This window comes from Bolinopsis microptera, chromosome 7 (assembly GCF_026151205.1).
Source record: "Bolinopsis microptera isolate Bmic1 chromosome 7, MBARI_Bmic_1.0, whole genome shotgun sequence".
NCBI lineage: Eukaryota > Metazoa > Ctenophora > Tentaculata > Lobata > Bolinopsidae > Bolinopsis > Bolinopsis microptera.
In genome coordinates, this window is record NC_087078.1 from 14933790 (window position 1) to 14951431 (window position 17642).

At 38.3% G+C, this 17642-nt stretch overlaps 1 protein-coding gene across 2 annotated transcripts; it reads right to left on the reverse strand.

Annotated features, from left to right (window-relative positions):
- Positions 1–5547: 5547 nt before the first annotated feature.
- On the reverse strand, positions 5548–12760 carry LOC134817843 (myosin-2 heavy chain-like). Of its 2 annotated transcripts, XM_063827181.1 has the most exons (13): positions 12638–12760; positions 12347–12448; positions 12043–12150; positions 11310–11408; positions 11118–11180; positions 9909–10094; positions 9616–9762; positions 9062–9478; positions 8665–8880; positions 8445–8537; positions 8074–8196; positions 7427–7624; positions 5548–5997 (listed from the first exon to the last, which is right to left on the reverse strand). In XM_063827181.1, the coding sequence occupies exons 1-13, from the start codon at positions 12743–12745 to the stop codon at positions 5905–5907; spliced, it is 1953 nt and encodes a 650-aa protein (XP_063683251.1). In that variant the 5' UTR covers positions 12746–12760; the 3' UTR covers positions 5548–5904. The 2 variants fall into 2 exon arrangements, with proteins under 2 accessions (XP_063683251.1, XP_063683252.1); XM_063827182.1 differs by lacking the exon at positions 11118–11180.
- Positions 12761–17642: the final 4882 nt, after the last annotated feature.

Genomic DNA, 17642 nt, shown 5'->3' on the forward strand with positions numbered 1-17642 from the left:
GAAAACATCACGATGGTTGTTGGTGACGTGATGGACACACCTAAGATTGGCACCCGGAAACGAGCTCCTACCTTAGACATCAGCAGAACAACCCTTCAGCGAATCCTAAAGCAAGACCTTTCTAACCAGGCCTACCGAATCACAAAGAAACACAAACTTTTGGACCGTGATTTCCAATCGAGGATAGATTTCGCCAACACATTCCTGTCCAAGCAGAATGTGGATCCCTACTTTGAGGACGAAATCTGGTACAGCGACGAGGCTCACTGCCATATAAACGGATATGTCAACTCCCAGAATGCAATTCACTGGGGCTCTACTAGACCCAGCGTTTGCTACGAACGCTTGTCGGAGTGTGAAGAAGCGGTGCCTCAAGGTGATTGCAGCTGGGGGACGACAATTTGAACATCTTAATTGAAATTATTGAATTGTTTTTGTGTGGGAATTTTTATTAGTTGATTTCATTTATTGATTTATCCTAAAAATTTGTGTTTTCCTTTCTAGCAAAGTCATCATCGGTATCCAATCAAAGCCTAATGAACCTCATTAATACACGCTAACGCCTTACTCTTGATCAGATTGGGTGACGAGATCACTAATTGAGTGCAAATATCACTGACTGAGTGCTCGGATCACATATCCGATGGATTTTAAAATGGTCATAACTCAGCCATATTTAAACCAATGAACTTGAAACTTTTGGAAAAGTTTTCAATTATGAAGCCAAATGTGTGCAAAAAATTTTGAGTTCTTAGCTTAAAGCGTTCTCATTTTATGAAGACAATAGTGAAAAAGAGGGAGTGTCACGCCACGCCCACTGTAATTGGGCGTGGCTTACGAAACTTTCAGGAAATCTAAGTTTGACCCATATCTATAATCTCTGAAATTTTGGTGCAATTTGGAGACGAATTACGTGAGTTATTAAAAGGTTGCGTGTGGGTAGTCACTTATGGGCCACCCTGTATTATTTTGTGTATCACAACACTCCCAGCTTCTGCTAAAATACCATCTAGAAATATATTATTATTAGTGTAATATGGTATTGGTTAGTGCTACTGTTTGTGGGATGGATAATTAATATAATGTTAACCAGCATTCAACGTGTTTTGAGATCAAACATGGCCTGCAGATTGTGGCGGTCAAGAAAAGCAAAGATGCCCCATGAAATCTGGGCATATAATGTTAACCAGCATTCAGCGTGTTTGAATGAAACTAATAGTCGTGCTGTAAAACTACAACCATTTAACAAAATCATACCTTTGATTAACCCGTTGTTGGGCCCCACGAAAAACCTCACCGAACCTCCACGCGGTGTGGGGTGGGTGGCTCGAACGGGAGGTGCATGGGTGTTTCTAACCTATGCAAAGGAAGGGACTAGCCATCTCTACAAGTACAACAAGGAAAGGCTCTAATAGCCTCTACTAACCTTAGAACCGCAGCATAACCGCTTTTCCCACAGGCAAATAACACCTTCCGCAGGAAACTAACACGCTCACAGGCCACCACATGACGTGTAACCCCAGGATTTGGTTTTGGATCGGACACTCAAAACAACGATAGAGGAGCGGTCTACACGCTCACAGGCTGCCATGTCTCGTGTAACCCCAGGATTTGACACGTTCACAGGCTACCATGTCTCGTGTAACCCCAGGATTTGGTTTTGGATCGGACACTCAAAACAACGAAAGAGGAGCGGTCTACACGCTCACAGACTACCACGTCTCGTGTAACCCCAGGATTTAACACGCTCACAGGCTACCACGTCTCGTGTAACCCTAGGACTCTAACACTTAACAGACTCTAACACGCTCACAGGCTTCCACGTCTCGTGTACCCTAGGATTTGGTTTTGGATCGGACACTCAAAAGAACGATAGAGGAGCGGTTTACACGCTCACAGGCTACCATGTCTCGTGTAACCTCAGGATTTTACACGTTCACAGGCTACCACGCCTCGTGTACCCTAGGATTTAGTTTCGGATCGGACACTCAAAACAACGATAGAGGAGCGGTCTACACGCTCACAGACTACCACGTCTCGTGTAACCCCAGGATTTAACACGCTCACAGGCTACCAAGTCTCGTGTAACCTTAGGATTTAACACGCTCACAGGCTACCACGTCTCGTGTAACCCTAGGACTCTAACACTTAACAGACTCTAACACGCTCACAGGCTTCCACGTCTCGTGTACCCTAGGATTTAGTTTTGGATCGGACACTCAAAACAACGATAGAGGAGCGGACTACACGCTCACAGGCTACCATGTCTCGTGTAACCCCAGGATTTTACACGTTCAAAGGCTACCACGCCTCGTACCCTAGGATTTGGTTTTGGATCGGACACTCAAAACAACGATAGAGGAGCGGTCTACACGCTCACAGGCTACCATGTCTCGTGTAACCCTAGGATTTAACACGCTCACAGGCTACGACGTCTCGTGTAGCCCTAGGACTCTAACACTTAACAGACTCTAACACGCTCACAGGCTTCCACGTCTCGTGTACCCTAGGATTTGGTTTTTGGATCGGACACTCAAAACAACGACAGAGGAGTGGTCTACAGTGACGTTACAGGAACAGTGCATACTCCTACGAGTTGCATGTAGCAGGCCATGACCGTCCCTGGAAGTCCCTGTCTCCTCATCGTTAACCCGTAAGGGGTTGCACCAGGGGCGGTGGTAACAGAACTTCAAGACTCTCGGAGTCTGTTGTCGATATCTATGTATAATATAATTATGGTATATAACTTGGGAGTCTCTCTCTCTAGCAGCAGGAGTTGGAGAATGGGGACGCGTTGTGAAAGCCACCGCAAGGAAGGCTTACAGTCGACGCCGACCAATCAAAAGAAGAACCCGTTGTTGGTTCGCACGCAATATAATTACTATTAATAAATAATAATTATTATAATGTTCACGTGCCCTCATTTGACTGTGTCTACAGTGTACAGTCTAGTTCCCAGTCCCACGTGCAACTCTAATTTTATTACTTTGTTAACTGGAACACTCCGCTTCTGTCGAAACTCGAAATACCGATACAAGAAATTATAAGAAAATAAAATAAGGTTAGAATTATCCAAACATAAATTGTAATTTCTTTGTTAGATGATCAAAACTGTGTAGTCAGATTGAAAGCATATATAACAGCCGCGCCGCCACTTCAATTATAATTGACCGAATTGTTTTGCAACTTAATTTGATTGGAACTCATGGGAGCATGTCAACAGTCCATATTATTGTGGTGAACAGAAAAACTCCCATGACTATGAGTTGTGCCATTGAAGTAATATAATTGTTGGTTACATCTCGTTTTGTTTATCATTATGACGAGGAAGCGGCCCCCTCTTTAAGAAAAGTTGCAGTATCTAGATAGCCCGACCCCTGTCCGCGGACAACTGTCCACGGACAACTGTCCACGGACAGTTATTTACAATTTAAGTACAAGAGTCTATCATACATCAGTCTAGTTTAAGTTGAATTGAGCGGCTTTTTAAGAAGGTAAGTAACCTTTGTAAAACCCCACTCGTGTTACCTGTTAATAGTATTATGGAGGTAGGGCTTATTGTTACATTGTTAAAAGTTTGAAGAGGCTATTATAATTAAAGAGGTTATTGCTACTGGATCGTATATAGCGTGTCTATAAAGCTATAACAATATAAAGTCAAAAGTGGTGGGTATTGGGTACAAGAACAACTTTTGTTCTTTCATACGACACGTCGAAATGTGACGTTGAATGTTGTGCCTCTATGCCTCTACGTTTTTTCCATATAAACAAAATTTGACCAAAACCCATAATCATGGGTAGAGTGTACCGCTGCCAGTGTCTCTCTTTTCCAAACAAAAGGAAATGATATTAATTTGAATAACCGTCCGAAAATGCAAATTGATACCGAGAATGAAATCGGTCGCTCGCTTTTTCCATTCGATCACGGCTTACGAATTATAATATAAAGCTTATTGATTGGAAAAAGCGAGCGACCGATTTCATTCTCGGTATCAATTTGCATTTTCGGACGGTTATTCAAATTAATATCATTTCCTTTTGTTTGGAAAAGAGAGACACTGGCAGCGGTACACTCTACCCATGATTATGGGTTTTGGTCAAATATCATCTCTTTTTGATTATAATGTCAGGATAATTTACAAAGCCGAAATGTAAACTCATAACTTCATTAATATTTATATTAATAATTAGGAGGTAATTTCATCGATTTCGAAATTTTACCTGACTGAATATGGCACTTTTTACTCATTCAAGTTGGCATTAAATTCATATATAATGCCATTTAAATATCGTGGGAAAGCAGAATTTATTCGAAATCACGAATGAGCAAAATTCTCACCTTTCGCACGTGCAAACTTTGAGCGGACGTTGCGTGCGGATACAATATTGAATCACCGTAAATTTTTGCATAGCAGTATTTTATATATAGTTTAATAAGCATGCAAAGTTTCAGAAGATTTCATATAGAACTTGGATCACAACGGGACTCCAAAGTTGATAAAAATGGTGAAAACAGCAATTTTCAGTAATTTTAGCAATTTTCTATCAAATTGGGCTTGTCCCGACGTGTGCAACTTTTTGAATTTCAACTTTAAAACTAGCCTATAACACAATTTAGACCTTTAGGAAGCAAAATTGAGCTCCACAACCCAAGGGATGGCCCAACACCAGAGAATACTAATTCACAACTTTTGTGTTTTTATAAAATTATTCTTCAAAAAAGCACTTACTTCAATAGCGAATATCTTTATGAAGGAGCAAAGTAAGAAACTTTTCCGGTAGATTTTCAGAATGCTTGAACAATTATCTAAGATAAAAATGTCCTCAGATTTTGAATAAAATTACTCCTTAATGGTTTAAAATCGATTTGAAAAGTTGTTACTTTGTCAAAAATCAAGTTTTAAAAACACTTAATTTGATGACGTCATCAAGTGATGATGATGAAGATAAATTATTTTTTGATATAATGTAAACTAAAGTATAAACAATTATCTTCAAAACCTGTGGTTCGAAATGACTGTATCTTTTATACTTTTGAATCTACGGACACTTAAATGTAGGCTACAATTGACTGCAAATTGACTGCAAAAGCGTCTATACTATACTTCACGACAATCTGTTGTAAAACAGGGGTTCCAGAAAACCCACTTCCCGATACTCCTGAAACATGAAATTTTTTTTACAGTCGATTTGGACAAGGTCTAGACGCCCTGCAAAGTTTCAGATCTCTTACTCAATTTTAACATGGTTTTTAAGGCACCTGAATATGGCGATTTTGGGTTTTTTACCTAATTTCGTATAACATGCTGGCGCGTATTTTGCGCAAATTTCTTAAAAACCTCCACATAACTATTTCTTATTCCTGTCATCTTTAACATTGAATTAGAATGTTTTGAACTTAAATATAGGTACCTGCTGAACTACTTTCGATGAGTCTTAATGCCTGGAAAACAATAAAGGGGATATACTAGTATAGGGGGTAAATAGTATTGTGAATATAAGGGCGACGGTAATGCTTGCCAGCATTGTGATAAGAAGGTCATAATATGTATTTGAAATGAAAGTGAAAGAAATATTTACATAAAATAAACATAAACGGATTATCTGACATCATGTCTGAAAGTTGTAAAAATAAAATTGTATACTCATCGGGCAACAAAACGAAATCTAATTGTCATACAATTTAAAAACTTATTTATGTATTATACCTCCGCAGCTAGATCAATAACCATAGACCAGCTCTTCAAAATAAACGTATACACTTTTCATATTATATCATGAACATTCAACAATGTCAAAAATTTCTGTAAGCTGAAACTAAATGCAACTGCACAATCCTGTTTTCCATTTTTGAGATACATTCCTTAATTTCAATTTCCCACCTATAAAACTAAAAAGGACCCTTTAGGCACATTCCTTCATGACTTGATCAAGCATCGCTCCGAACTCGTCTGAATCTATCACATGGTCTTGGTTCTTATCGAATTTAGAGAACTCCTGCGGAACATATTTATATTTTAATATTAAGTTCGATAAAAATTTATTAGTACAGCGTATCATTAATTTATAACAACGTATATCAATATGAAACGCATGTAAATGAAAAGGACAGCATTCTCAATTAATGAAAGACTTCAATTAACATTTAATGCTCACAATTAAATAAACAATCATTGTAAAAAAATCAATATCGAAATTAACATTAAATGCAGCTGATTATGGTGATTATTTTTGACTCAAAAAGTTTCCTGGTATGTACCACGCAAATCAGAAAGTAATTTAATGAATGACACGAAATGTCTGTAAATGAAAGTTACAACATAGACGATCTTTGATATTAAAAGTTTGACGTCATGCAAATGTCACGACAAGGTACTTATATTATATGGGGTAGAATTTCAATGTACCTTTTGATTGTGCTGCAGGTTAAAGAGGTTGTTATAAATCTATAGCATGTATAAAATAAACTGTGACAGATTTGAGATTGATGACCACATCGCTGCATTCGCTATTTTCTTAAATGAGATATTCTAAATTCTTTTTTATTATGTTTTAGTTTCATACCATCAAAACCAGGGACAAAAGGATTTCGCGGTAATTTTGGCAAAAATCGCGATACCGCGATTTACATTTCGCGGTATATTAAACTATACATAAAATTTGTCGCAAATAATGGGAAAAAATGGGATTCCGTACATGCTGCGATTTCCTTTTGTCCCTGATCAAAACTGATTCACTCGATTACTTGTTAACAATAATTTAGATTTTAAAACAATCAAAATTTAAATGTTTACTACACTATCGAATATTTATCACTGCAATGTGGTCACCACCTTCAAGTTCAAATGTAGATTGAAATTGAAATATGAAACAATCATTATTTATTACTAATAATCTATTAACCGTTTTTTTGTGTCTGTTAGCAGTTTACCAAGCTGCTATGACTTTTGCCATCTGTAACTTTGGCTGTTTAATTTTTGAATAGGATTTATCTAACTCACATATGCGATGACGCTGTATTATATAAATAATGATAAAACAATTACGGATTTCATTCTAGCTTTCCAAATGTTCGGTAGCGATTGAATCTAAGGCTATCCTTAACTAAAAAGTGCTCTTGTAGGCGCTTGCAATATCTGAGGAATCATGCATATCTATTATTCACTTTACTATTTGACTCTCCATGCAATCAACTAAATACATGCGATTACCCTTACTGTTTTAGACTGTTTTACCTTTGAATCCTGTAGATAAAGAATGTTTTTGTTGGGAATTGTAGTACTAATTGTAGTACGCCTTGATTCACTGCAGGCTATTCATATATACAGGTTTGGTAAAACTAGATTATTATTTTTCAAATGGGACCAGTTTTATATCGGTTATATAAAACTAAAAGCTTAACAACCGAAAAGTGTAAAAAACGTACGGTAGCGATCTTTTGGAATTTCTCCTTCAAATGTGTAGGAACACGTTTCAAGAACTTCTCAAACTCCTCTGGTGATAATCCCTGCTCCTGGTCCATCATTTCAATGTCAGCTGCGATCTTCTCAAGCAGCGACCTGTCCATCGCTCTCATCTTCTCGTTCAGTTGAGAGAATATCATTTCTTGAAGCTTCTGGAACCCCTGTGGTTGTATGACGTTGAAATGGTGGAGTCACGGCAGTTATTATTTGAAGTACTCATGGATAAATGTGCTAACAGTATTAAATTTTAACAATATTGGTAGGGTATAATTATATCTCACTTAATGTATCAATATAAGAAATGAAATGAAATAATGTGCTTGCAATGTATATCGCCCATATGGTTAGCAAATGACACAATTACTGTCAGGTAATAGCCATGACAGAGCGGTTCTAAAGGGCGAGGTGAAAATATCCAGCAACGAAAAACTAAATCATCTCAAAAACAAATATATTCAGAAAAGGATCATTTTAATTATAAGAATATTATAATATCATATTAAAATGCTATATTTAAATGTATGTCTAACTCTAAATATCAGAAAACAGAATAAGTAGTGACGAACAACAATTTCGCCATCAAATAACTAAACAGTGTTCGAAAACTTACATTAAGCTGTTCCTGCATTCCGTCCCTAACTTCAGCCAACTTCTCGTTCTCCTTGGAGAGCTTCACGTAGATCTCCTTGAACTTAGCAGCTTGAGCCTCTAAATCTGATACACTAGATGACAGCTGCAGGTGGGGAATTTTGTTAATATTTCCTTTAAAAGCTTGTTCTATGTCACGGGAATTGAAATTCGTGTCTTACCGTTTATACTCAACTAACAAATTGAAATTCCTATAAGCCAAGAATTTCTCATATCGTATCATTTAATATGCACACTATAATCAATTGCATATCTTTTGAAGCTACAGGTCCTACTAGTATAATATCAGGAATTGACCGTATGAGACAAGTGACCATGTTGCAAATAAAGTACCTGATTGTTGGTAGCCTCTAGTTTCTCTGTGTTTTCTTGTAGTGCCCTGTTGTTCTCTTGGAACTTAGCGCTCTCTTCCGCCAGAGCGTTCACCTGCACGATTAATGGTATTATGGTTCTGGTAAATGACAAGTAAATGGGTTATAATTGTTTAGATCCATCATTCATAATATCATTTATAAGCAAAGAAATAATTCGATAAAAGAGTTCTTGAGCAAACCTGAGATTCTAATTTTTGGTTGTTTTCTGCAAACTTTTTGTTCTCTTCCACCATTTTTTCTACTTCTGCCTTCAGTCTATTTATCTCTCCCTCAAGTTTCGCGTTAGATTTCTCGAGCTTGGCATTTGCCTTTTCAATTTTCCCAACTTCTTTCTCGAGCTTGGCATTGTTTTTCTGGAACTTTGCGTTTTCTTTCGTGAACTTGTTGATTTCTTCCTGTGGAATATAGATATAACATGAATGAAACGCATCATATAACGGTTTAAATTAAATTTTTGCACCAAGACGTTTATTGACTGAGAATGGGATGATACTCATACAATGTTAAATTTGGCTATCAGGCTATCATCAATCATGAACAAAGTGAGCGGGGAAAAAATCAGATCTAGTGCAATACCTTCATTTGACCAATTTGAGCCTCAAGTTGTTTGTTGTTCTCCTCAAACTTAGCGTTCTCATGACCCATCTTATCAACCTGTCCCTCCAGCTGGGCTACACTCGCATTAAGGGCATCCTTGGTAGCTTCCAGCTGGTTGTTCAGCTCTCCTAGTTTGTTCACCTCACCAGAAAGTGCGTCAACCTGTCCTTTCAAAGCGGCGTTGTTCTCAGCAAATTTGTTGTTTTCCTCTGACATTTTGTTCAGTTCACCGCTCAGTTTTCCGATTTCAGCCGTTAGTTGAGCGTTGTTTGCTCCGAATTTCTCGTTCTCAAGCTCTTGTTTTTTGTTGTTTGCAGCAAATTTGTTGTTTTCTTCCGTCATTTTTCCGACTTCTTGTTCCAGTTTTTTGTTGTTCGCGGCAAACTTCTCGTTTTCCTGCAAACCATTTACATTAATACTTATCATCACTCAAAATTTTACTTGCAGAATCACTAAACTTGATTGAAAACCACAGCAGACTTATCAAGTTAAAAACTGCCGCTAAAGTTCAATTTATAGTTGGTTTGTCAAACCTGAGCCATTTTGTCCACTTCACCCTCCAGCCGGTTAACTTCTCCCTCGAGTTTAGCATTGTTCGCTGCAAACTTGTTGTTTTCTTCTGTCATCTTACCGACCTCTTGTTCTAGCTTCTTGTTGTTGGCAGCAAACTTGTTGTTCTCCTGCAATGTTTGTTTTATGATTACGTCAATTTGTCTGAAATCAGCAAATGATTATTCAAGTTTTGTAGCTGAGATGAAGCCTTGCATGAATTTGAAAACGAAGGTGAAAGTAACAATTCCAGTAACAATATTGTTTTCCAATGAACCTCGGTCATTTTGTCGACCTCCCCTTCCAGTCGGTTAACATTTGCCTCCAACTTTGCATTATTAGCGGAAAACTTCTCGTTCTCTACGGCCAGATTGTCAACTTCTCCTCCGAGTCTGTTAACTTCACTTTCTAGTTTATCGTTGCTAGCTGCAAATCTGTCGTTCTCTCCCGACATCCTGTTCACCTGAACAGATATTTTACAGTTATTAATTATTGTTATTATTAGTTATTAGTTACAGTGGACGGTTATATTGATTGGGAAGTATTGTTTTGTTGAATAACCATGACATCGACATGCAGAAACATAATATGTTATCTTGTAAACTGATAATGTCATGCCAGTTATAGTACTACTTTAAAGCTTCAACTATACTATTGTCACTAATAAGCCATGAGATTCTTGGCTATTGGCTAGCTGTCAATGGCAATGTTGAACCTTTTTTCTTCTAAATACGAAGAAAGGAGGTTCAACGTTGCCATTAACGTCAGTAGCATCACTTTTAACGTATATAGCGTCATTTCAATTTACTGTATGTGGCGCCATGTGATGGTTACTTTTGAAACCAAACACATAGTTCATACTTCACGTAGTGATCCTAATCGTTTATAATATATAAGCGCCAATCACCATTTTGTGAATTAAATCTGCAGAAGTAACATAAGTGTTTAACTTTAAGTGCTGCGTATAACCAACCATAATTCAATTCCAATGATTAAATTATTCTGACATTATACAGTTACTGCACAGGTCACAGAACAGTAATGTTTTTCTTGTCGCTCTCAAGTTTGTGACTCGTGAGTATTCCGATTTAATTTTGGCAATTTATTTTTCTAGCTATGTATTACGTTAAACTTATAGCTGGAATTAACTATTGAACAAGTAGATATATGTTAATCATAGATACAGCATACATACTGTATATTGAGTATGTACTTACCTGGGGACCCCAGGCTATTATGTTCATAAACATAAAGATTCGGCGGAATGACAGGCTGAGCGCCGCCCAGTAAGTATGTACAATTACATACTGTATTTAGATTTGTTGAGCTAAGTGACCGCGTAATATAACGTTTCTCAAGGTTTGTTCGGTATAATTATGGTAACGCCATACAATATTGCAATGCAGAAATGAAGGAATAAGTTTCATGCGGTAGAAATATTTAGTAGCAAAAGGTTGTCATGCCCATTTCTCTTACAGGCGTATACCTCTTTTCTCAACAGATCGTTGTTTGAATTAGCACACACGTTTTCATTGTGTATCCTGTCTAACTGAAATTACCAACTCACTTAAAAGTTAAAAATTGTACACAAAAGTAGAAATCAGGAAAATTCTTTCAGCCAGTGGCTATCTTATTAGATTTAGGGAATGAGACCGCAAATCGAGATGAATTAACGAACCTCGTGTTCGAGTTTAGCGAACTTAGAAGCAGCAGTATCGAAGTGTGGTGTCACAAGAACGGTGAGCGAGCCTGTAGTTCCTCCCATTAGTTCCGAGATCTGAAGAATGAAATGTTAAAACTCGGAGAGGGGGAGCCTGTAGTTCCTCCCATTAGTTCCGAGATCTGAAGAATGAAATGTTAAAACTCGGAGAGGGGGAGCCTGTAGTTCCTCCCATTAGTTCCGAGATCTGAAGAATGAAATGTTAAAACTCGGAGAGGGGGAGCCTGTAGTTCCTCCCATTAGTTCCGAGATCTGAAGAATGAAATGTTAAAACTCGGAGAGGGGGAGCCTGTAGTTCCTCCCATTAGTTCCGAGATCTGAAGAATGAAATGTTAAAACTCGGAGAGGGGGAGCCTGTAGTTCCTCCCATTAGTTCCGAGATCTGAAGAATGAAATGTTAAAATTCGGAGAGGGGGAGCCTGTAGTTCCTCCCATTAGTTCCGAGATCTGAAGAATGAAATGTTAAAACTCGGAGAGGGGGAGCCTGTAGTTCCTCCCATTAGTTCCTCCCATTCCTCCCATTAGTTCCGAGGTCTGAAGATTGAAGTATTAAAACTCGGAGAGGGGGATTGGGGGTCGGGTTGGTGAATTATTACTAATGGATAACTAGGAGCAGATCAAATTAAGGGGAAGGGACATAAGAGCTCTAAAATCAGGGATCAAGTAACATGAGAGAAAGGGAAGATCAAACCTTTTTAGCTTCAGTATCTTTGTAACAATCATCGAAAGCAACAAAGGAGTATCCCATAAACTCGTCACTCTTTATAGAGTTGTGATCCCACAAGGAGACTGATATCACCTGTTTAAAATATCAAGGATTTATCATCGTAATGCTGTTTAATTTTCCATTTCCCTGACTTTATATATTATTGCGAAGGAAGGTAAGGGTAAGGTCTGCAGTTTAACCTCAAGTACTCAAGTATCAACTGATAATATTGAGTTGGTTCAATTGTTAATAATTAACATAATTAATTAATAAATCATTGATTATTTACCTCATCCCCCTCAAAAGCCTCGAATTCAAATGTTTCATTCCATTCTGGGTTCAGTTTACCTTCCTTCGTTTTAGTTTTCTGTACTTTTCCTCCGAGTTCTATCTGCAAAATTATGGAATTGAAGAAGTCACTGGTAATGAATTACAAAATTCAATCACAGAATCGCAATTTCTAGTGGCAGTGCTTTAGAGGACTGTTGATTACGACAAAGATTCATAAATAAACTACATAATTCGATAATATAAATGAAAGCACGGAAAAGTATGGAAACTGATAAATCTGCCATCTTACTTTGCAGTACGGATCGCTTTTTGACAGCAACTCCTTGTTTTTAAGATTACTTGCGCTAACAACTCTAACAGTGATCTTTCCGATCTTCCTTTTATCGGCAGCTCCCATGATACAGGATACTAAATCAATATAGCCCATCATTAATATTATTACAGGATAGGGTATAGAAAACAAAAAGTAAAACTGAACGTAAACAGCTGGTGCACATTTGAACGAGGTGTTATATTAGTATTTAGTAATAGAAGAAGATGCTCTTTTTGTATGCGTTTTAACTTTAATGTGATCTTCTTTGAGACCACACGAAACGGTAATACAAGCCGTCAAGCCAAATATAAATGATATTGATAATTAAAATATTATCAAGCTTTTAGGGAGGACTGCTAAAATAACAAAAACAATTAATATTATCAATTTAGCTAGGGGTCGTTCACATATTACGTAATCAGCTGAGGGGGGGGGGTTCCGAATGATTACGCTAGTGTTATTTTGACACAATAGCTATGTGTAAAACTGATTACGGAGGGGGGGGGGGGAATGTTCCAAAAAATTATTACGTAATATGTGAACGACCCCTTAGAAAAGGAACCTGTACTAACTGTTACTGACTGTTACCAATGTGTAAAAGTATCTAAGTGGAGACTGAAAAGAATTAGATTAGAACTTCCACAACGTTCACCAGCCGTTAATAAAAACCAGTTGCTGTTGAACAATGAACATGGGGTCCCCAGGTAACAGTTGTTGTTGAATGGATATTTGAAAAGTCCTCTCACATAAGTCAATATGATAGGTTCTGGTCGGATATCTGTCTTCAATATCCAGTACCGGTCCGGTTTCCGTTTAGAAGCTGTGCTTGGCCGGATATTGATCAGAAATTTCAAGAATTTTCAGGAAACAATTATTTGATTTCCTTTCGGGTTATTGAATCAAACATGTCGAGTTTTAAGGTTTAGATCTCGGGGTCAAGTGAGTGATCATGTGACACTGATAACAAATATAATTAAGTCTGAACTGTGGAGTTGAAGCAGCAAGGTACGTAAAATATATAAAACTGGTCAGACGATTGGTCAGTTGCAGTTTAATATCATCTGACCTGATGCGATCCGCTCTGTTAGCAATGTACTGCTATGAGATGGAGACTGAATAGAATTATATCAGAATTCCTGAATAACTAAAGTCGTTACAATGTTAATGTCAGTCCCGTTACTTGGATATATTGTATAGAGCACAGCACATGACATATTACTGTTTCGTCACTGAGTTTATAATTTTACAAGTTCATCCATTCATGTTACTCAGTCAGACCAACAGAATATAGACCAATGACTATAAATATAACATTACAATCGGGAGCGGACTGACATTTAAACTTTTAAAATGGACAGCTAGATGATCACATAGCAAAATTGATAACTCACAGAAAAATTTTGTTTTAGTGAGCACCAACCGGCACTTTGAAGTGGAAACAAAACATTTAATTTATTGGCATTGCAAATTCAAACAATTCAAGCAATTGTTTATCAAAAGTAGCAAAATCTACTGTGTTGCCAAAGGCTGGCAGAGGCTAAACTGCTATTTCTAATCAAAGCGTGACCAGTTTTGTTTAGAGCGCGGTCATTTTAAAAATGAGAATGCTCATCCGCATTTTCTTGGTAAAACCTTTGTTAAACCTTCGATGATTTACTTTTAGCGCGGCGCGCTATTCCCTAAAAAGAGGAATGAATGATTAATAATAATAAAGATCATTTTTTTGCATATCTAATCAGAGTTTATGATACGAACTACCGTCGTAATGTCGTATCGTCCGTCGTACAAGTTACAACCAATTAACAACATGATAGTCCATGGATGCACATCAATATCAACTTTAAAATAATAAACAAATACACACGCATTCACAACATCAACGTTGTTGATAATATTGATAAATTTATCAATATCATCAACAATCACCGTCCTTGGTTACACAATCAAAACACACAATACTAACGCCCTAAACAGAACAGGACATTCAACGATAGTGTCGATACACAAGGAGGAACAACAAAGCCAAATGGAATGTACGTGCTACATGACGTATGATGTAAGTGCTCGTTCCATATGACTGAGGAATTCCGTAATTGAGTGTACGTGTAATTGTATAGATATAGGCATCGTAAATCAATATCGACTCATGGAATTTGTTAATCGTATTTCTCAGTCATTGGATAAATAATAAAAGGAGAACAGCCCATTTACTTCGGCTCTGATGTCCCTACATCGTAATTTGATATAATCTTTCATTGATCAAAACTCGCATGATCCTAGTTACTTTTGATAGTTGTAAACCCCTTATACAACGCGTGTAGGAAAGAATTACTTTGGGATTGTATGTTAAACGTATCTGAGAGATAATGTGATTCATGAACCGAACTGAGGTCCACGCTTCAAAAGAAGATATTGGCGTTAAATTACATGTCCATCAGTAATTTCTGAATTTAATGAACAATGAAAAAACCATTTCAACTAACGATTCACATGCCACATACAGCAGCAAATAAATCACGACAGAAAAGCCATTACTTAAATAAACAACAAACAAGACATGAAACAACGCATCACATTGTCACAGTTAGTCTTATTATATATAAGTGTTACTGTTACCAGCAGTGGCGTAGCCGTAACGTTGCCTGTTGGCGCCCCCGCCGAAAAAGTGCCCCCCTGTTGGCGCAATGGCGCCCCCTCCCTAAAATTGAACAAATTAGGTGAATTTAGAGGATACGCCGGTGGCGGTAAAATCTCTAAAAAAGTGTGTATCTAGGACTAGAGCAAAACGCGCAGTTTTGCTTGCTACACGTTGTATACCTCTCGTGCACGCGAAGCGTGCACGCCGGCCGGCCGGCCGGCGAGAGAGGCCGGCGCTTCGCGCGCGCTCAAAAGGGGTTACAGCGTGTGTCAAAGTTTTGCTAGTAGTAGTATTTTAGTAAAGTTTTCGAAATTGTCCCACATTCAAACGACGATTTGGCGCCCCCCCTAAGACGGTGCCCCCCCCCCCCCCCCCCCCCCTGCACAGCGGCGTCAGCGGGGCCCTTCGTTACGCCACTGGTTACCAGTTTACCGTTAACTTAACACGCAACTAGGCCGGAGGGGCTACACAAAAATAATGTTTAGTAGCAACCGATAACGAAGCAGAAAACTTCCGCTCCTATTAAATCGCTCGCCCAAATTTTAAGAAAATCCTTGTGAAAAGGCCCTTTGAGCATGAAAGTAGGTAATCTAGATCGGTGTACAAGTATTTTTGGACGCTGATTCATGATTCCGAATCACCCCCCATGACGTAGGGTTAAAATGCTTCCCTGGAGAGTTATGGGCAAAAAACCGTTTTGGTCACGTGACAGGCTAGTAAAATACGAATTCGATTGTTTAGGGCCCGGGTTAGGGTTAGGGTTGTGGTAAGGGTTATGGTTAGCTTCGGGGTTATGGTTAGGGTTAGGGTTGGGATTAGGGTTTATGTAAAACCGTTTTGTACGGCTGCAAAACCATAAAAACCAAAGTCACGTGAAATTTTTGGGCGAGCGAATTAGTAAAAGCCGAAAACTTCATTTGGTTCTTTCTGAATCAGATATCTAGTGCGCTACTCTGAAGTCTGAGTCACTAATGACTAACAGCAAACAGAGTAAGAACTATTACCATTTCAGCGGTAACAGGATCCGAACTAGTATCTTAAAGATCTAAATCTATGTTATAGTGTATAGATTAAATCCTTAACCCTCCGACAATAAAACTTATAATATTTTCCGGTTCCGAATTGGAAGGGGTGTAATACTAATCCGATACGTGCGCATGATACAATATAGTGTCTAATATATAGAACGCCAGTGTTATTTGTTTTACAACTTGCCGCCAGCCAGTCTGAGGTCTATGCTGATAATACCTTGGCTTCCCTTGCGGGATATATCGGCAAATTATCAGCTCTCAGTGTCCGAGACTTTTAGTGGATATAATTCCCGGAAGGTATTATAAGAAATAATACCTTGGCTGCTTCGGGCCGCAAATTCCCTCCAGCAAGCTGTCGGGAATTATCACGAGCGGCCCGAAGCAGCCAAGGTATTATTGTATTACTATTAAAGAACATAACCTCGCATATCAAATCCACACTGGAATGGAGGACAGCATGTACATCATACACACCTTAACGGGTGATACTCGTAAAATATCTGTTCCTCGTAAATATATCTGTTCCATATCTGACCGTCGACGAGTCCAACTCGGCGCGCGTCCTGGCAGGTTGTAAACCTACAATACACACCCTGTACCATAAAGCCAATAATGCATTTTGCAAAATAATACTAACACTCTCAAACCACAGATCGGAGAGTATCAGTGTTAGGTAGGGGTATAGTGAATTGAGGGTGAACAGGTTTGCAAATATCTCACGGCCTGCATTAGTATCTTATAAAATATTTGTACTGAGAGACGGGTAGTCGGTCGATTAATTTAAAGTCTTTATCAATTTAGAAAATATTTGGAGTCAGCGTAACAAGCTGAAAGTTGTAAGGTTTGTATGATTGAGATGTCTCACGGCGTGAAGCTGTAGTTAGTATTTTAAGCCGTTGTAAATTAGTAGTTATTTGGAATTGTGACGTTCCCGGTGGGAAAAGCAGTGGCTTAAAGATTGTTAAAGTTTCAAATTTATTAGAACTTATAGTTAAAAGAATACTTACAATTATTTTAACAGCATTGATTGTTGATTATTGTGTTGACGAACTAGCCGAGGTGTTACAAGAGTGCCATGAGAATCAACTCCCCCTTCAACTCCCCAAAGACCTGTCAACCAGCACTATACAAAAAGGGAAGCTCGCCTGCTGCTCGCTGCCTTTCGCCTTCTGCATTCATCTGTCTCCTATCATGGCCCGGGGTCTTGTTCTGCTGTGTCCGTTCTCTCTCCACATGTTACTCATTTCTATCATAGGTTCGTAATTTAGATTAAGTTCTTGATCATGTTATTGTCATTGCTTGCATTCGTATC